At 43.1% G+C, this 14,240-nt stretch overlaps 4 protein-coding genes across 4 annotated transcripts; 2 read left to right on the plus strand and 2 right to left on the minus strand.

Annotated features, from left to right (window-relative positions):
* Positions 1–822: 822 nt before the first annotated feature.
* On the minus strand, positions 823–2,846 carry nuf2 (UF2 component of NDC80 kinetochore complex). Its single transcript, XM_047029195.1, has 2 exons — positions 2,589–2,846; positions 823–2,354 (listed from the first exon to the last, which is right to left on the minus strand). The coding sequence occupies exons 1-2, from the start codon at positions 2,709–2,711 to the stop codon at positions 1,113–1,115; spliced, it is 1,365 nt and encodes a 454-aa protein (XP_046885151.1). The 5' UTR covers positions 2,712–2,846; the 3' UTR covers positions 823–1,112.
* Positions 2,847–3,179: 333 nt separating this feature from the next.
* LOC124473545 (TATA box binding protein) lies at positions 3,180–6,536 on the plus strand. Its single transcript, XM_047029096.1, has 8 exons — positions 3,180–3,290; positions 3,825–4,023; positions 4,169–4,488; positions 4,634–4,721; positions 4,877–4,968; positions 5,134–5,301; positions 5,440–5,534; positions 5,671–6,536. The coding sequence occupies exons 2-8, from the start codon at positions 3,970–3,972 to the stop codon at positions 5,748–5,750; spliced, it is 897 nt and encodes a 298-aa protein (XP_046885052.1). The 5' UTR covers positions 3,180–3,290; positions 3,825–3,969; the 3' UTR covers positions 5,751–6,536.
* Positions 6,537–6,602: 66 nt separating this feature from the next.
* Positions 6,603–8,459, minus strand: pdcd2 (programmed cell death 2). Its single transcript, XM_047029095.1, has 6 exons — positions 7,997–8,459; positions 7,680–7,919; positions 7,445–7,585; positions 7,201–7,298; positions 7,009–7,122; positions 6,603–6,897 (listed from the first exon to the last, which is right to left on the minus strand). Exons 1-6 carry the CDS (start codon positions 8,304–8,306, stop codon positions 6,724–6,726), a joined length of 1,077 nt encoding a protein of 358 aa, XP_046885051.1. The 5' UTR covers positions 8,307–8,459; the 3' UTR covers positions 6,603–6,723.
* Positions 8,460–9,061: 602 nt separating this feature from the next.
* rhoua (ras homolog family member Ua) lies at positions 9,062–14,013 on the plus strand. The gene is made up of 3 exons (XM_047029097.1): positions 9,062–9,617; positions 9,795–9,853; positions 11,610–14,013. The coding sequence occupies exons 1-3, from the start codon at positions 9,374–9,376 to the stop codon at positions 12,060–12,062; spliced, it is 756 nt and encodes a 251-aa protein (XP_046885053.1). The 5' UTR covers positions 9,062–9,373; the 3' UTR covers positions 12,063–14,013.
* The last annotated feature ends 227 nt before the right edge of the window (positions 14,014–14,240 follow it).

The following is a 14,240-nucleotide window of genomic DNA, read 5'->3' on the forward strand; positions in this document are numbered from 1 at the left end:
CTACACACACAACTGCACCCCTGTCCATCACAGCAACACCATTGTGAAGTTTGCAGACGACACCACAGTGGCAGGGCTCATCTCGGGGGGGGGGGGGTGAGTTCGCCTATAGAGAAGTGGAGCGGTAGTCGAATTGGTGCACGGCCAACAACCTTCTCCTTAACACTGCAAAGACAAAATAACTCAAAATAGACCACAGAAAAAGACTGAGATTCCACCATTGATCATCAGCAGGAAGTGTGGGGGGGTGGCAGCCTTCTGCTTCCTGGGGGTCCACATACAGGACAGCCTATCCTGGAGTGTGAACACCTCTGAGCTGCTGAAAAAGGCCCAGCAGAGACTGTACTTCCTGAGAACCCTCAGGAGGAATAACATCACACAGACTGATGTCCTTCTACTGAGCCTCCATTGAAAGCATACTTACATACTGCATATGGTATACCTGCTATACAGGGTCATCAACACCACTCAAAAGATTGTTGGCTGCCCTCTCCCCGCACTGGAAGACCTACACAGATCCCGTTGTCTCAAAAGAGCCCAGAACATCATAAAAGACATTTCACACCCTGGGCACTCTGTTAGAAATGTTGCCTTCAGGCAGACAGTACAGATAAAGGCAAGGATAAAGACTCAAACACAGTTTCTATCCAACTGCAATAACCCCTGTTAATGCTGCCAAACAATTTGCACAATGTTATGTATTATGCAATGACTGTGTTTATGGTACCGTCTTAGGTACATTTATTCTTATTTATTTGGGTAATTTTAGCACTTTAGTCATTTTATCCTTTTTATTGATTTTTAAGTCAATAAATGAAGCACTGACCAGAAGCACTTTAATTTTGTTGTACCTGTGACAATGACAATAAAGATCTATTCTAAGTGCTCAAAGGAGCAGTAGGACATAACACAAATGTTTAATTATATTGAATGTTTTCTCCAAGAATCCAGGGTAACCAAGAAATGTACATGGTCCATTTGTCATGTAAGTTTAACTGAAAAAATTAAATGCAGTGCTAAAATGTGTATGCTAAGCAATAACAAAAGTAGTGACAAGAAATATACAGTATTAGAATCGAATACAAGAATAGTGATGGGTATCAAATCAAAAGTTAGAAGTCTAATGTCATCTTTTTGATATCATTGTTGCCCTCCACAACACAACTTTCGATCTTCTTATGGAACTGGTCCAGGGCAGCCATCAGTTGGTCAAAGAGAGCTTGTGCCTTCTCCGTCTCCTGGTTGCAGATGTCCTTCATGTTTTGTATTTCGTTGCGAACTTTCATAGTCTCTCTGTTTTTCTCCAAAATCTGCTCAGCTATCTCCTCCCGCTTCTGATGAACCTGGCCATACTGGCCTATCACTCCCTGGACATGCTGGTCTGTCCTCTCCTTCTTCCTCTGCCTGCGGATCTGTTGCTTGGATTCCTTGTCGAGCTTCATTCCTAGTGCTCTTTTCAACTGGCTCTCCTCTGTTCCCAGGTTTCTCAGCTCCTTCTGCTGATTTTCATTAATCACTTCTAACTTCTGGACTTCCTCCTGAAGCTGCTGGGTCTTGTTCATGCCACTCTGCAAGTCCTGCAGCAGTTTGTGCATGAGCTCAAGCTCAGCCTTGTGGTGAGTCTCGCCACGCACAGTGATCTGCAACCCCACCAGCCTCTCGTCCGCCTGCTTGATAGAGATCTTGATGTTTTTCACATTCTCCTTCATCTTCTCCATCTGGGCCTTCACCTCCTCTGGCGACTCCACAACCTGAGACTCCAGTTTTCCAATCTCCTCCTTCAGCGTACTCACATCCACCTTCATCTGAGTCCGTTTCTGTGACCTCTCTGCAATTTCCGTTTTCCACTCCGCAATCTCCTCCTTTACTGCATTCACCTCCTCGTACTTATGCACGCTGGAAGTCTGGAGGTCAGACAGGGCAGCAGACAGCTTTTTATCTTCTTCTTGCTGCTCTGGGGGGATAGTGGTCAGATTCTCGATCTTCTTCTCCGCATTTTTTATTCCATTTGTGTAAAACTGCAGCTTATCCATGTCTGCCCTAAATCTCTCCAGGTGCTCTAAGGCCATATCCATCCTCTGCTTTCTGAAGTGTAAAAAGTTCATGATACCACTCAACACAGTGACTGTACGCTTCACGCTTGGGGCTAGTAGGTCACTCAAACTGAAGTCATATACAAAACACATGGGCAAAAATTTACGCATTCGTAAGTAAACGCTCATGATGGCAGTTGGATACTCGTGAAACGCTGGATACTGAATGTTTACAGAAAGTGGGACCATGGAATGACATTCAGGCCTGAAATTATACACGAGCTGCAACACTCTCATGTATAGTCTTCTTACAGTATCTGGCTGGAAGGGAGAAAAACAAAACAGTTAGCTACAATAGCTAGTCAGATTGCTATTCACAGTAAAAACTTCATAATTCCTTATATAACAGCTAGATAGCTAAGAAACGTGACTAGTAGGCTACAAGGACTATCCACACCCTGGAGTGAAAGCAAAATAAATAAATACAAATAAGTTCCCGGGTTTGTTCGTCCTAGATTGTTTTTTACTGGATACAAATGAATGTTGGCAACTCACGTTTGGGCTCGGGGTGAGGTCATTTTTCGTTAATTGTTTCGCTTCTTGGCCAGTCAAGACTTCAGTTCGAAAGAAATTTACGATTACATCTAATTTGTAAACTGGAAATGTGTTGTCCGTCATTTTCCCGACTCTTCTGGTAAATATATACGTAAGGAGACAACCGAAAAACGAAAACCAACACTCCTGTGACTATATCCAAGAAGTATAGAAGACCCAGATCCCATCTGTCTCTGGATGAACGTTGCTAGAACTGTCGCCTAGCTTTTGAAGTTTGTTTTTGGGCGCGTATTAACTGTTTCCGTAAATCTAAGCAATCTGATTGGTTCATTTGTCAGGGCGTTTTCCTAGAGCGCCGTACACTGGTCTGGAGAAGTTAGTCGAATCTGGTTCCTTCGACCCGACGCAGTTAACTCTATACTCCATTATTAGTTGAGCTATCACTTTTTGCAATTTTTTGATTTCATCTGTTATATTAAAGAGGTGATATTTAAAAAACATCTGGATACACCCTTAATTTTTTGGTTCGTTTTTTTGACAAATACAATCTGGATCATCAGATAATTTTAAGTGATGTGACCTCTAGAACCGGAACGTATACTTTTTCCAATCCGGATGTTGCTCGACCCAGCGTCGCAGTGTTGCATGTCGAAGTGGTTATGAATATCTGTTTATTTTGACATTTTTCAGGGAAATTCAAGGGTAAGCCTAAAAGAAAATGTAATGCATCTTGTATCAAAATGACATAGTGCATTGCAGCTCCTAAAACTTTATCCAACGAGAAACGGATGTATGCAAATGTTGACATGGCATCTTGCTGCTGCTAGCTATTCTCGTGCTAGCCTAGCTAAATAGCTACTGTCAAGTCCAGTGAGAACAACTTATACAAAATGAGGCAAAATTCCCGGTGCAGTCAGGTTTGTGTATGTTGTCTTTATTGGTTTGAGATTTCAATTTTAAATTAAATGACAATCGCATTTGCGCGCCACTTTAGTCTGATTGTACTGCTGGCGGTGTCTTGCTGGCAGCAATCAAGAAGCATCTAGCCAGGTGCCTGGTTATGCGCTAATTATTTAGCTGTTGACTTACGTAGCAGGACTTTACTATAGATTAGAAGTAATTAGCCTGTACCATTTGGACAGTGCAATATAATTCCTCTATGTGATTTATATTGGAAATTACATCAAACAAAGCATAACTCTTATTCGTGCTTTCATGTGCTACTTACTTTGCCAGACAGAGGAAAGTAAGACTACAATAGTCTACAACAATCAAGTGCATTGACCTTTCATGAGGATACACTCTCCTACTACTTGTCCTATCCTACACTTGGCATCAGAAACTGTGTGTCAGTCAGCTGTTGGCTGCATCAGGAGAGACCATGGACCAGAACAACAGCCTACCGCCGTTTGCCCAGGGGCTGGCCTCTCCACAGGTAACTTGACTGTTTTAGTAATTGTCTCTTCAACTACGATCTGAGACATGTGTAATGGTGTGAGACACCAGGAAAAGAATAAGCTCTCACCCTTTTCTCAAGCGGTTTCTCACAAGTTTCTTATTGACTGCCTCATCTCCTACAGGGCGCCATGACACCAAGTCTACCCATCTTCAGTCCAATGATGCCATATGGTAGTGGCCTGACACCCCAGCCGGTCCAGAACACCAACAGTCTATCTCTCCTGGAGGAGCAGCAGAGGCAGCAGCAGGCTTCAGCCCAGCAGGCTGGGGGCATCCCGGGTGCCTCGGGACAGACTCCCCAGCTGTACCACTCCCAGGCGGTCACTACCACCACCAACTTGCCTGGCAATACCCCTCTCTACACCACCCCACTCACACCCATGACCCCTGTCACCCCAGCCACGCCCGCCTCTGAGAGCTCAGGCATTGTACCCCAGCTACAGTAGGTGTTCCTCAATCAACTTGTATTTAGACTAACCATTCATGCACACTTAAACTTTTAACAATTCATGCACACCTAAACTTTTTTATAAAGACTTGTCCACAGTATCATGGCCTGAAAGGCTCACACTTGATATGCTTGACAGAAACATTGTGTCCACTGTTAACCTGGGCTGTAAATTGGACTTGAAGACCATAGCTCTGCGAGCAAGAAATGCTGAATACAACCCCAAGGTAAGGCCCAGGGAATGATGCACACCCAAATCTCAACACGCCAACTCGGCTCAATAAACTACTTTAGTGGCAGTTGATCAAGAGTATTGCTTTGCTTCAAAGAAGGCTCCTGAGCAGATATCGGTAATTGATATGCAAACGCTTCAAATCTCCAGCGATTTGCTGCTGTTATCATGAGAATACGAGAGCCGAGGACCACGGCCTTAATCTTCAGCTCTGGGAAGATGGTCTGCACTGGAGCAAAGAGGTCAGTCTCCCTGCTTTAATCTCTTTTGCTAAAATACTAGAGTTGGTAAACCTTTTTATTTTTTAAAGCCACACTAATTAGGACTGATTGAATCAAGGTAAGGGAATTATTCAGCATTTATTCTTGTTCTCCTCATTCCTTCCTCAATGTCCTCTCCCATTGTAGTGAGGAGCAGTCTCGGTTGGCAGCCAGGAAGTATGCCAGAGTGGTTCAAAAACTGGGTTTCCCAGCCAAGTTCCTGGACTTCAAAATCCAGAACATGGTGGGCAGCTGTGATGTCAAGTTCCCCATCCGGTTAGAGGGCCTAGTACTCACCCATCAGCAGTTCAGCAGGTCAGTCATTGTACTGTTTCTTTCACTTGACCATAATGCTGACAAGTTGCATGGGGCGAATTCTGTGATATAAGCTGCACATGTAAGTAATGTGACATTATTTATTAATAATGGTTGAATAACTTTTCTGTGTTTCAGTTATGAGCCTGAGCTTTTCCCTGGGCTGATTTACAGAATGATCAAGCCCAGAATCGTCTTGTTAATATTTGTGTCTGGGAAGGTTGTTTTAACAGGTGAGTTTATATGAAAATGTATGGATTTTGTGGTTAACTAAACCCATTGAGGGAAATGTAAGGCCCTCTGAAATGTAATAACCCTTTACATGCAAGTTCTACAGTGTATTTACTGCAGTCTCATCTTCTCTTCAAGGTGCTAAAGTGAGAGCAGAGATCTACGAAGCCTTTGAAAACATCTACCCCATCTTGAAAGGATTCCGTAAGACTACGTAGACCTGACTATGGTTTTATTGTTTTATATTTGTAGTTGCAGCAGGATGTTGTCAAGGATGCTCTCTTGGACTCTGATTGGGCCCTTTCATAGTGGGCCCCTTCCACTCACTTACATCAGTGATTGGTTGGGCCCACTGGGCAGATAGTTTTTCTGTTTCATTGTTTTAAAATGACTTCCACTCTTTTATTGAATGAGAAACAGCATGAAAGGCTGTAGTCTCTAAGCAATTTATTTTTGTAAAGTAGGTTTAATTGTTGGAATTGCAAGGCATGTGGTTTCCACACATTCCTTACAAGACAAAATTCAAGACTCAAAACGTATCAATGGTCTCTGGCAGTTTTATAGATCGACTCATGAAGTATTGTTTATTGATATGGTGTTCCAGGACGTTGTTTTAAGTTTGAGATTATTTTACAAAGCATCCCCTCCCAACTTAATAGGGTTCACTAATGTATGTGTGGATTCAGCTTTTGAGCCAACACTGTGGCACTAAAAGGCCTGGTAACCAGAAACAGAAATTAACAGGCAACCTTGATGTCAGACGTTTAGGTTTTTATTCATGTTTATGTACCCCAGACATGTCATTTTAAGCAATATTTAAAATCATTGTTTTATACTTCAATTTTAGAATAGACAAACAATAAGTTCTGTTTTATATTTCTTACTGTTTTTGGTCCATCGCCTAAGCCCAAGAAAGCACCGTAACAGAGGGATGCAGTCTATACTGGCTACAAATGTATGATACTTTGCTACTTGTGCACAATTAAACTTGTATATATAAAGTGTGCTGGATCTCTTGTTTGTGATTTTACAAACACATGTTTGTTATGCTAGATAAGAGTACTTTTGGAAAGGAAGTCAGAGTTTCTTATTTTAGTTTGTTACATATTTTTTATTACAGTCAATTCTTATTATTCATTACATTGCAAATATGTATATACAATACAGTTATTAGTGAATGTTTTTTATAACTTAGTTGCTTTGTGCTTGCTTCTCTTTAGTGAGGTCCTGTTTCCATATGAACTCAGGACTGTATTTGTTCCCCAGGTCACAGCTGTTCTCACATGTATAGACAGCCAGTGTTCCCCAGTCTATACTGGCCTCTGGACTGTCAACTTTCAGGTGGTTTAGCAACTGTGGCATCACCTGTTGGAACACGCAACAACTCCTCTTCAGTGTAATACAAATAAACCAACATCAGATTCAGCATGCAAACACACCATTACATTTGACGGTTTAGTAAACAAATCAGATTACCTGGAACTCAAACACCCTTATGGAGCCACAGAGGCAGTGCGGGACATCATTTTCTGAAGGAACATGCTCAGATGACAGCCATAGAGGAGAACCACCCCTGCAGTACCTCAGAACCTGGAACACCATAACTTGTCATGCAACATGTGTTTGAAAGTCATCACTAATATTGGTGCCTCTGAAAAGTGCTTGTACCTGATGCGGCTCAGTTTGAATCCGTTGTTTAAACTTCTGGAATACCTTGGTATCTTGAGTTTCATGCATGGCCATGTCTTCAAGCTCTGACTCCAAGGCTGTGGAGAAAAAGCCCCTGCACATTTGCGATCAGCCATTTCTACATTGGTTGGGTTATACACTTGTTATGTACCCTCCCTCCTGTAACTCATGATTCAAGATGGGGAAGACCAATGAAGAAACGACATGTCGGGTATGATCTTACAGTCAGCTAAGGTGGAGCAGTCAACATCCCTCTGAACACCCTCTACTGTCTCTGGGTCCTCTTCCACTGGCAGCTCTTCAGGCTCGGTGACGAGTTCAAACTCGGGGAACAGGAATGGTGATGGCACAACACTGGACAGCGCTGTAAAACATATGTTACACTTAATGGCACCATTTACTTTTAAAAAAAAAAAAATTATGAAGAAAATCTAGTTTTCCTCTGTCTTGCAGCTTACCTTGACCAACACATTCTTTCTTGTGGCTGTGTCTCCAGTCTATAGTCTGGTGTTCTTTACTGCAATAGTACACAGCATGACAGCGGGAGCACGCTTTCTGACCAGGACAGCCACATAGCCGGCACAGTTTAACTCCAGAACCAAGTACACATGGGTCGGGCTCTGTCCCGCTTGGAGCCTCGTCCGTTGGGGGATCAAAGGGGTAGAAATCATTTCCCCGTGGCAGCTGACTCCTATACACTGAAGGAGAGAAACTGGGATGTCAACTTTGAGAAACAGAACAAATGATCATCTAAGTGTAAACAAACACACTTCACCTTTTAGACAACGGCTGTCATTTTGCGAGAAGCAGTCAGGTGTCTTGCAGCAAAATACAAACACTGTTCGATGGAAACTTCTATCCTGTTCGGTGATGGGTGCATACACCTGCAGCAGAAAAGCTGTGGGGAGTTGACATTTATCACACGCCGAATCTGGAAGACAAGGAAGGTTCGTCTGACTCAACCACGCAGGTTTACCGCCAACTTTACTCGGGAATTGTGAACTCTGTAGCTGCCAGGCTTCTGCCTCCTCCAGGAAGCCAAGAACAGTTTCTTTATTCAATATTGGATTTTCACTGTTGGCCATTTCAGACTGTTTATCACTTTCCACCACAACGCTACTTGACAGTAATCACCAGAAACACCAGCTCAACGTGCGTTTATTGTCCCTCTACTAAATGTGTCCGTAGGAAACATGCATCAATGGACAAAACCATCCCCATTTTAACCAATTTAATGTAGCCTAAGTTACTAGTGGGCTGCTCTACCAATGAAGTTTAAATTACCGACACTTTTGTAAAATGATGATGGAAGTCATAATGACGAGGATATAGGCCATGTAAATATTGTAATCTACTGGTACATTTGAAAGGCTTGATTGTTCCACTTTGAAAATCGGTCTTTGGCCACCAGGTGGTAGCATTGTTCTGATACTTATTAGTGAGAATTAAAAGGATTTTTTGAAATTTAGATAGAGCTCTATAAAGCGATTTCAACATATCATGATAAATTAGATATGATGAGATTGCTTTACTTCCTGTACTTTAAAGCCTTTAGTGCAAATTAACTATCCAACGTCAAGAAATGTAACTTATGCTCATGGAAAAGAGTATACTATAAGTTAACACAACTTAGCATAATATAAATCACATTCAGCTCAACCAAGCAACAACAGAAAACGTCATCATTTCGCGTACGCGCAAGAAAGGAGGAACTGGGAACTGAATTCTCCCTAACACCGGTTTTCATTTGGCCAATGGCCAAGCCTGTGAACCAGTGATGTCATTGTCCCCTTCCTAGTCCACACGAGGGAGCTGTAGTAGAGGGAGTGTGCTCTGGATGTGTCTACGGAAAATACCCAGAGCATTCAAGTCAGTCTTGTAGGCTGTCCCACATATGGGACGTTGTATTTGACCAATGCTCACTTTGGATATATCGTTTGAATGATGTGTTACTTAAAACGGTATGTTTTGACGTCAAGACGACTGCATCGGCTTTAAACTTTTCAACTATGGGACCTACCCTGAAAACCAGAGAGAAGTTTACTTCGAGATGCACTTGTGAAAGTTCTGTTGATGGCAGAGTTCGGAAACTAATGGGTTGGCGAAGCTTACATTGACTCGTCTCTCGACATATAGGTTAGACTGCACGGCGATGCCTCCCCAGGGAGAAGGTGAATACAAACCTGTTTCAGTATCGGTTCCGTCGGTCCCTCCGGTCCCCCCGCGAAGGTTCAGGAGCAGGGATTCGTCTAAGTATCGAACTGGGACAGGAGAGCGCAAAGTAAAGTGTGTGCTCGTTGGAGACGGGGCTGTAGGGAAGACAAGCCTGATCGTCAGCTACACAACAAATGGATATCCAACAGAATATGTCCCTACTGCTTTTGACAACTTTTCAGGTAACTTCAAATTGTGTTTCTCTATAGTCTGATTTTATAGTGTAACGAAAAACACCATATGGTGGCATTACAACAAATATATAGGCCTAATGTATAATAATATTAAAATTTTAAATGTGAATATGGACTATAATACTTAATTCCAATGTATGTATGTAATATGTCTTTATTTTCCAGCTGTGGTGGCAGTTGACGGCAAGCCGGTGAAGCTACAGCTATGTGACACAGCTGGACAGGTCTGTAAAGAATAAATAATAAGCCACCAGAACTCTTGCCTTTACCATGCTGCAAATTTAAGTAGTTCATCTTACTACAGCTTAAAACGCTTACTTCATGGAGATGATAACAGCTCATAAGCTTAACATGGCTCCACTTGGGGTTCATTCCTATGCACCCACACCCCCACCATCTCCATGCCCTGCAGGTCAGAGGTCTAGGGAGTACAGCTGACTAGGTTGATGAGTACCAGCAGTGTTTATGTCCAGCCGTGAGAATGCACATGAAACGAGGTTACCTATAGCTGGTTTTTCTCTCTGTCACTGGAGCTGACTGTCAAGTCTGAGGGAGGGTTACCCTCAGATGGTAAACCTTATCATGGTGATTCATGTCTTTGAGACTAAAGAGGAAACATAGCTTTAAGCTGATGCCCAGCTGGGTCTGGTCAGTGGAAACACAAGCTAGAAAGAGCATAACTTGTTGAGCTCAGTCTGCTGCTAACTGTTGGGCTGATCATGTGGGAAGCAGAGCAGTCTGGAGGACACGAGTGAGCTGCCAGAAAAGTGGATGCTGGAGAAAAGAAAGCAGAGATCAGAAAGATGAGAGCTAAACAGGCTGGAATATTAGAAGGGAGAGTCTGGGAAAGACAGCAAAGACTATAGAAAGCAGAGCCAAGGAAGCTGTAACAGGAAGCAGGAGGAAGAGTCTGGATACTGACCAGTGTTTCAGTCTGGGGCAGGAACAGGCTATTGGTGACTAAATGGTATTGTGTCCTGAGGTTAATGGAGACAGTCAGTTCCTGGGCTAGGGGTTGGAGGTGGGAGGCAGGACAGTGGCAGGAGCTGTTGAGGACTCGGGCTGAGTTCAGACAGCCAGTCAGAAGGGAATAGATCAACTTTCTCATGATTGTATGCAGAATAACCAAGAACCCTGTGCTCCTCTGAGGAGGATATCACACAGTTAACGTTTCAGTCAGGAACACAGTGCGTAAACACTCAAGCTGGGTGTATCACAGGACCAGATGAAAGAACGAGAGAGGGGTGAGGAGAGAGGGACGGGACGTGCACACTTCGTCAATAAACAACTCTCATCTCAGTGGAATGCCAGTGTTATCTCCTTTTCGGTGAAAATCACAGTGCAAGTAGATGTGTTTCCGATTACCCCACAATCACTGCCTTTGCGTAACGCAGGCAGATGAAAGGACTGAACACACGTTGTCAGGGGAGATAAGCAGCCATATTGGCGTCAGTCGGTGGTCCAGAGGTTATATGCTTACAGAGGTAAATCCCTGTAACGTTGCCTGCCAGCTACTTATAGGAATTTATCAGAAGGACTAAGTTTCATGTCAACGTACCAATTATTACACATAGTTCTGAGTCGTGTATAGAAAGGGCACTTATTCTCTGACCTTAGTCTGCTGTCATTGGTCATATACTGTATTGTGCTTGCCAGTATTTAAATGTATTTTCCGAGAGTGGGTCAGGCCTACATCTGGCAAATGAATGCCAGCCATACTAAAACTCTGAGTAGCATGTATTGTATATATTTTGTGCATGTATACATTGATACATTTTCAATTTATATCGCTGGCTTTACATGGAGGGGATGTGTGATAAATACTGCAGTGGAGTGCCATTGTCAGGCTGCATTACATAACATTGCAGTGTCAGTCACCATATATTGTATAGCCTTTGGGTTATCATTATCCTCTGAAAGAGCTTGTCCCTCTCTTCCTCGTTGTCTCATCTGTCTCTCTTATTTGACCTGTCCCCACAGGATGAGTTTGATAAGCTCCGCCCCCTTTGCTACAACAATGCTGACATCTTCATGCTGTGCTTCAGCGTGGTTAGCCCCGCCTCCTTCCAAAACGTGGCAGAGAAGTGGGTTCCAGAGATCCGCCGGCACTGTCCGCGGGCGCCCGTGGTCCTGGTGGGCACACAGTCGGACCTGCGGGAGGATGTGAAGGTTCTGATCGAGCTGGCCCGTTACCGTGAGAAGCCTGTGGACCCGGTGGAGGCCCGGCGCTGTGCGGAGGAGATACACGCTTTGTGCTACATGGAGTGTTCTTCCCTTACCCAGAAGAACCTAAAGGAGGTTTTTGACGCAGCCATTGTGGCCAGCATACAAAACTCAGACTCCCAGCATCCCCAGCGGCACAAACAGAGGACTCCAGACAAGATGAAGAAACTGTCCAAGTCCTGGTGGAGAAAGTACTGCTGTGTGTCATAGTCTGGACTAGCCTGGTTGGGTGTTCTAGCTTGGCCTGATCTAGCCTAGTCTGGTTGGCTGGCGTATATTTTCTGAACATTACACAATCTTGGCTGCCTATCTGTCAGCCATCTGTAGCTACTCAGTAACACAGAGACACAGTCACAGAGATAAAGGTTAGCAGTAAGACTGGTGTTAACATCAGGCCTCGGTAACAGGGGGATTTGTCTCGGCTCACCTAGGGTCAGAGTTCAGGGTCAGTGGTTCTGTGCCAGGGGTCACCTATTTTCCTGACCTCTGATTGGCCAACCATAGGACTTACTCTGGGGATGTAAACAAACATTGCCATGACAGCATTTCAGAGCTTCTATTGGGCTTGTCGCCCATGTGTAGTCCTGCACCTGATTGACTGTCAGTAGTGTTTCCATCCATCTTGTCATCAGAGAGCAAAAATGTCATTCTCATGATGAAAGACGAATAATGTAGAGTATCATCAGTTAAACAGTTGTATATAAATAATCCATGCATTTATATTTTTTTCATTTTAACCATTCAAGTGGGACTAATACTCTTTTTGGTTGCATCTCACTTCTAAAATATAATGCAAAACATTTAATTTAGGAATAAGTGATGATTTTTCTCTTAGAAAATGATACCAAGGTCACCAATGTAACACTTCAATGAAATCATGTATGTAAGTCCTTGCTGTGATCCATGAATTATATGTATATTTACTGGTATCTATTGTTTTTCTGTGTACAAATGTATATGTCAGAATGAACATGGAGTCATATGTCCCTACCCATCCACGAGAGCCAACAATCAACTTTATTGTTAGTGTTGCTCCACCATCTCTATTCTGAGTCCCATGACCAGGAGGAGTACCGTTTTGTGAATAGGGTTAGTTGGAAGTAGATTCTCAGGATAGCAGTTGCTGAGGCATAACATGTAGCCTATTGTCCCAAGGCTCCCAATGCAAGTTTGACTGTCATCTTGAAAATTGAGACAGAAATGTGTGGTTATTGTAGGGTTTGAATCACAGTGATTAACAGACTGTATGGACCGCCTGAGATCTTTGATTCTGGAACACAACACCCTAGTCTGGTAGGCCAAAGCTGGTTAATTGATCAAACGAAGTGTAGAGGTAACAAAGCTGTTTGAATTTTGAATCATAAGTACCATCTGTTTTGATAAAGTTGTTTGTCAGGCCTGGTAACCAGACCTCCTGCAGTAGCAAGTGAAATTCAAACCCTGGGCTCAGAGATGCAGTTAGCACCTTACTGGACCTGTGGACATGTGAGGGAACTCTGAAGGTGATTTATGATGAGAGTCAGACGGAAGGTTTTACTGGTGTAGGCTATTCCTTGAACTGTCACTATCAACCACTCAGTTAAGCTGAGTGTCAACAGTGGAACAGAAAATGAATAGACACCGATGGAGATCTGTTGTACATTAAATGGTTCCATCATCGCCAAAATATTCATTCTGGCCTTGTAAGGAAGCTGTTCCTTTAGAATGAAATGAGAAAGTGAGATTGTAAAGAGAAAATATGGAAGATAGGATGTGAAATGAGGGACCAGGAAGAAGCAAACACAGTGATGTTGACTGAAAGGAGCAAACGGCTTTCAGCCAGTGTTTTGCCGTATCTGGAGAAAGGCAAATATAAACGTTCAGTGTCTTCAGATCAATTTTTAGTGTATTTGATATCCAATCTGAACGTTAATTAGGGTTCACTCCACTCATACATGCATCTCATTCGAGTAGCATTTTGACACCGCCGAGTGGATTTCACAAAGTTTCAGATCATTCCCATTGTGGTGGTTTCCACCCATGGGGGTTAGTGGTCTTTTCAGGGCCGTGTGAAGTAGAGAAGCTGCATGAACACCTTAGCTCTGGTGTCAGATCAGAGCAAAACAGCCGTCTGTCTGTCTGCCGTTTGATACTTTTGTAAATAAAGACTATTTGGGAAACATCTTCTGTTTGGTGTTGTTAAGTTTGGAGATGTTTTTCCTGTATCTTAAAATGATAGCATGGTTATAATTTAGGTATTTTCTTGGTTGTTTACAACAAGGCCGTAATCATAATATATATTGGGGGGACACATCCCCCCCAATATTCAAATCTGGTCAAAATGGCCCCCTCAATATATTGATATAAAAAAATATATAAATGTCCAACGCTACGACAGGCAACCACGCA

Source organism: Hypomesus transpacificus, chromosome 11 (assembly GCF_021917145.1).
Source record: "Hypomesus transpacificus isolate Combined female chromosome 11, fHypTra1, whole genome shotgun sequence".
NCBI lineage: Eukaryota > Metazoa > Chordata > Actinopteri > Osmeriformes > Osmeridae > Hypomesus > Hypomesus transpacificus.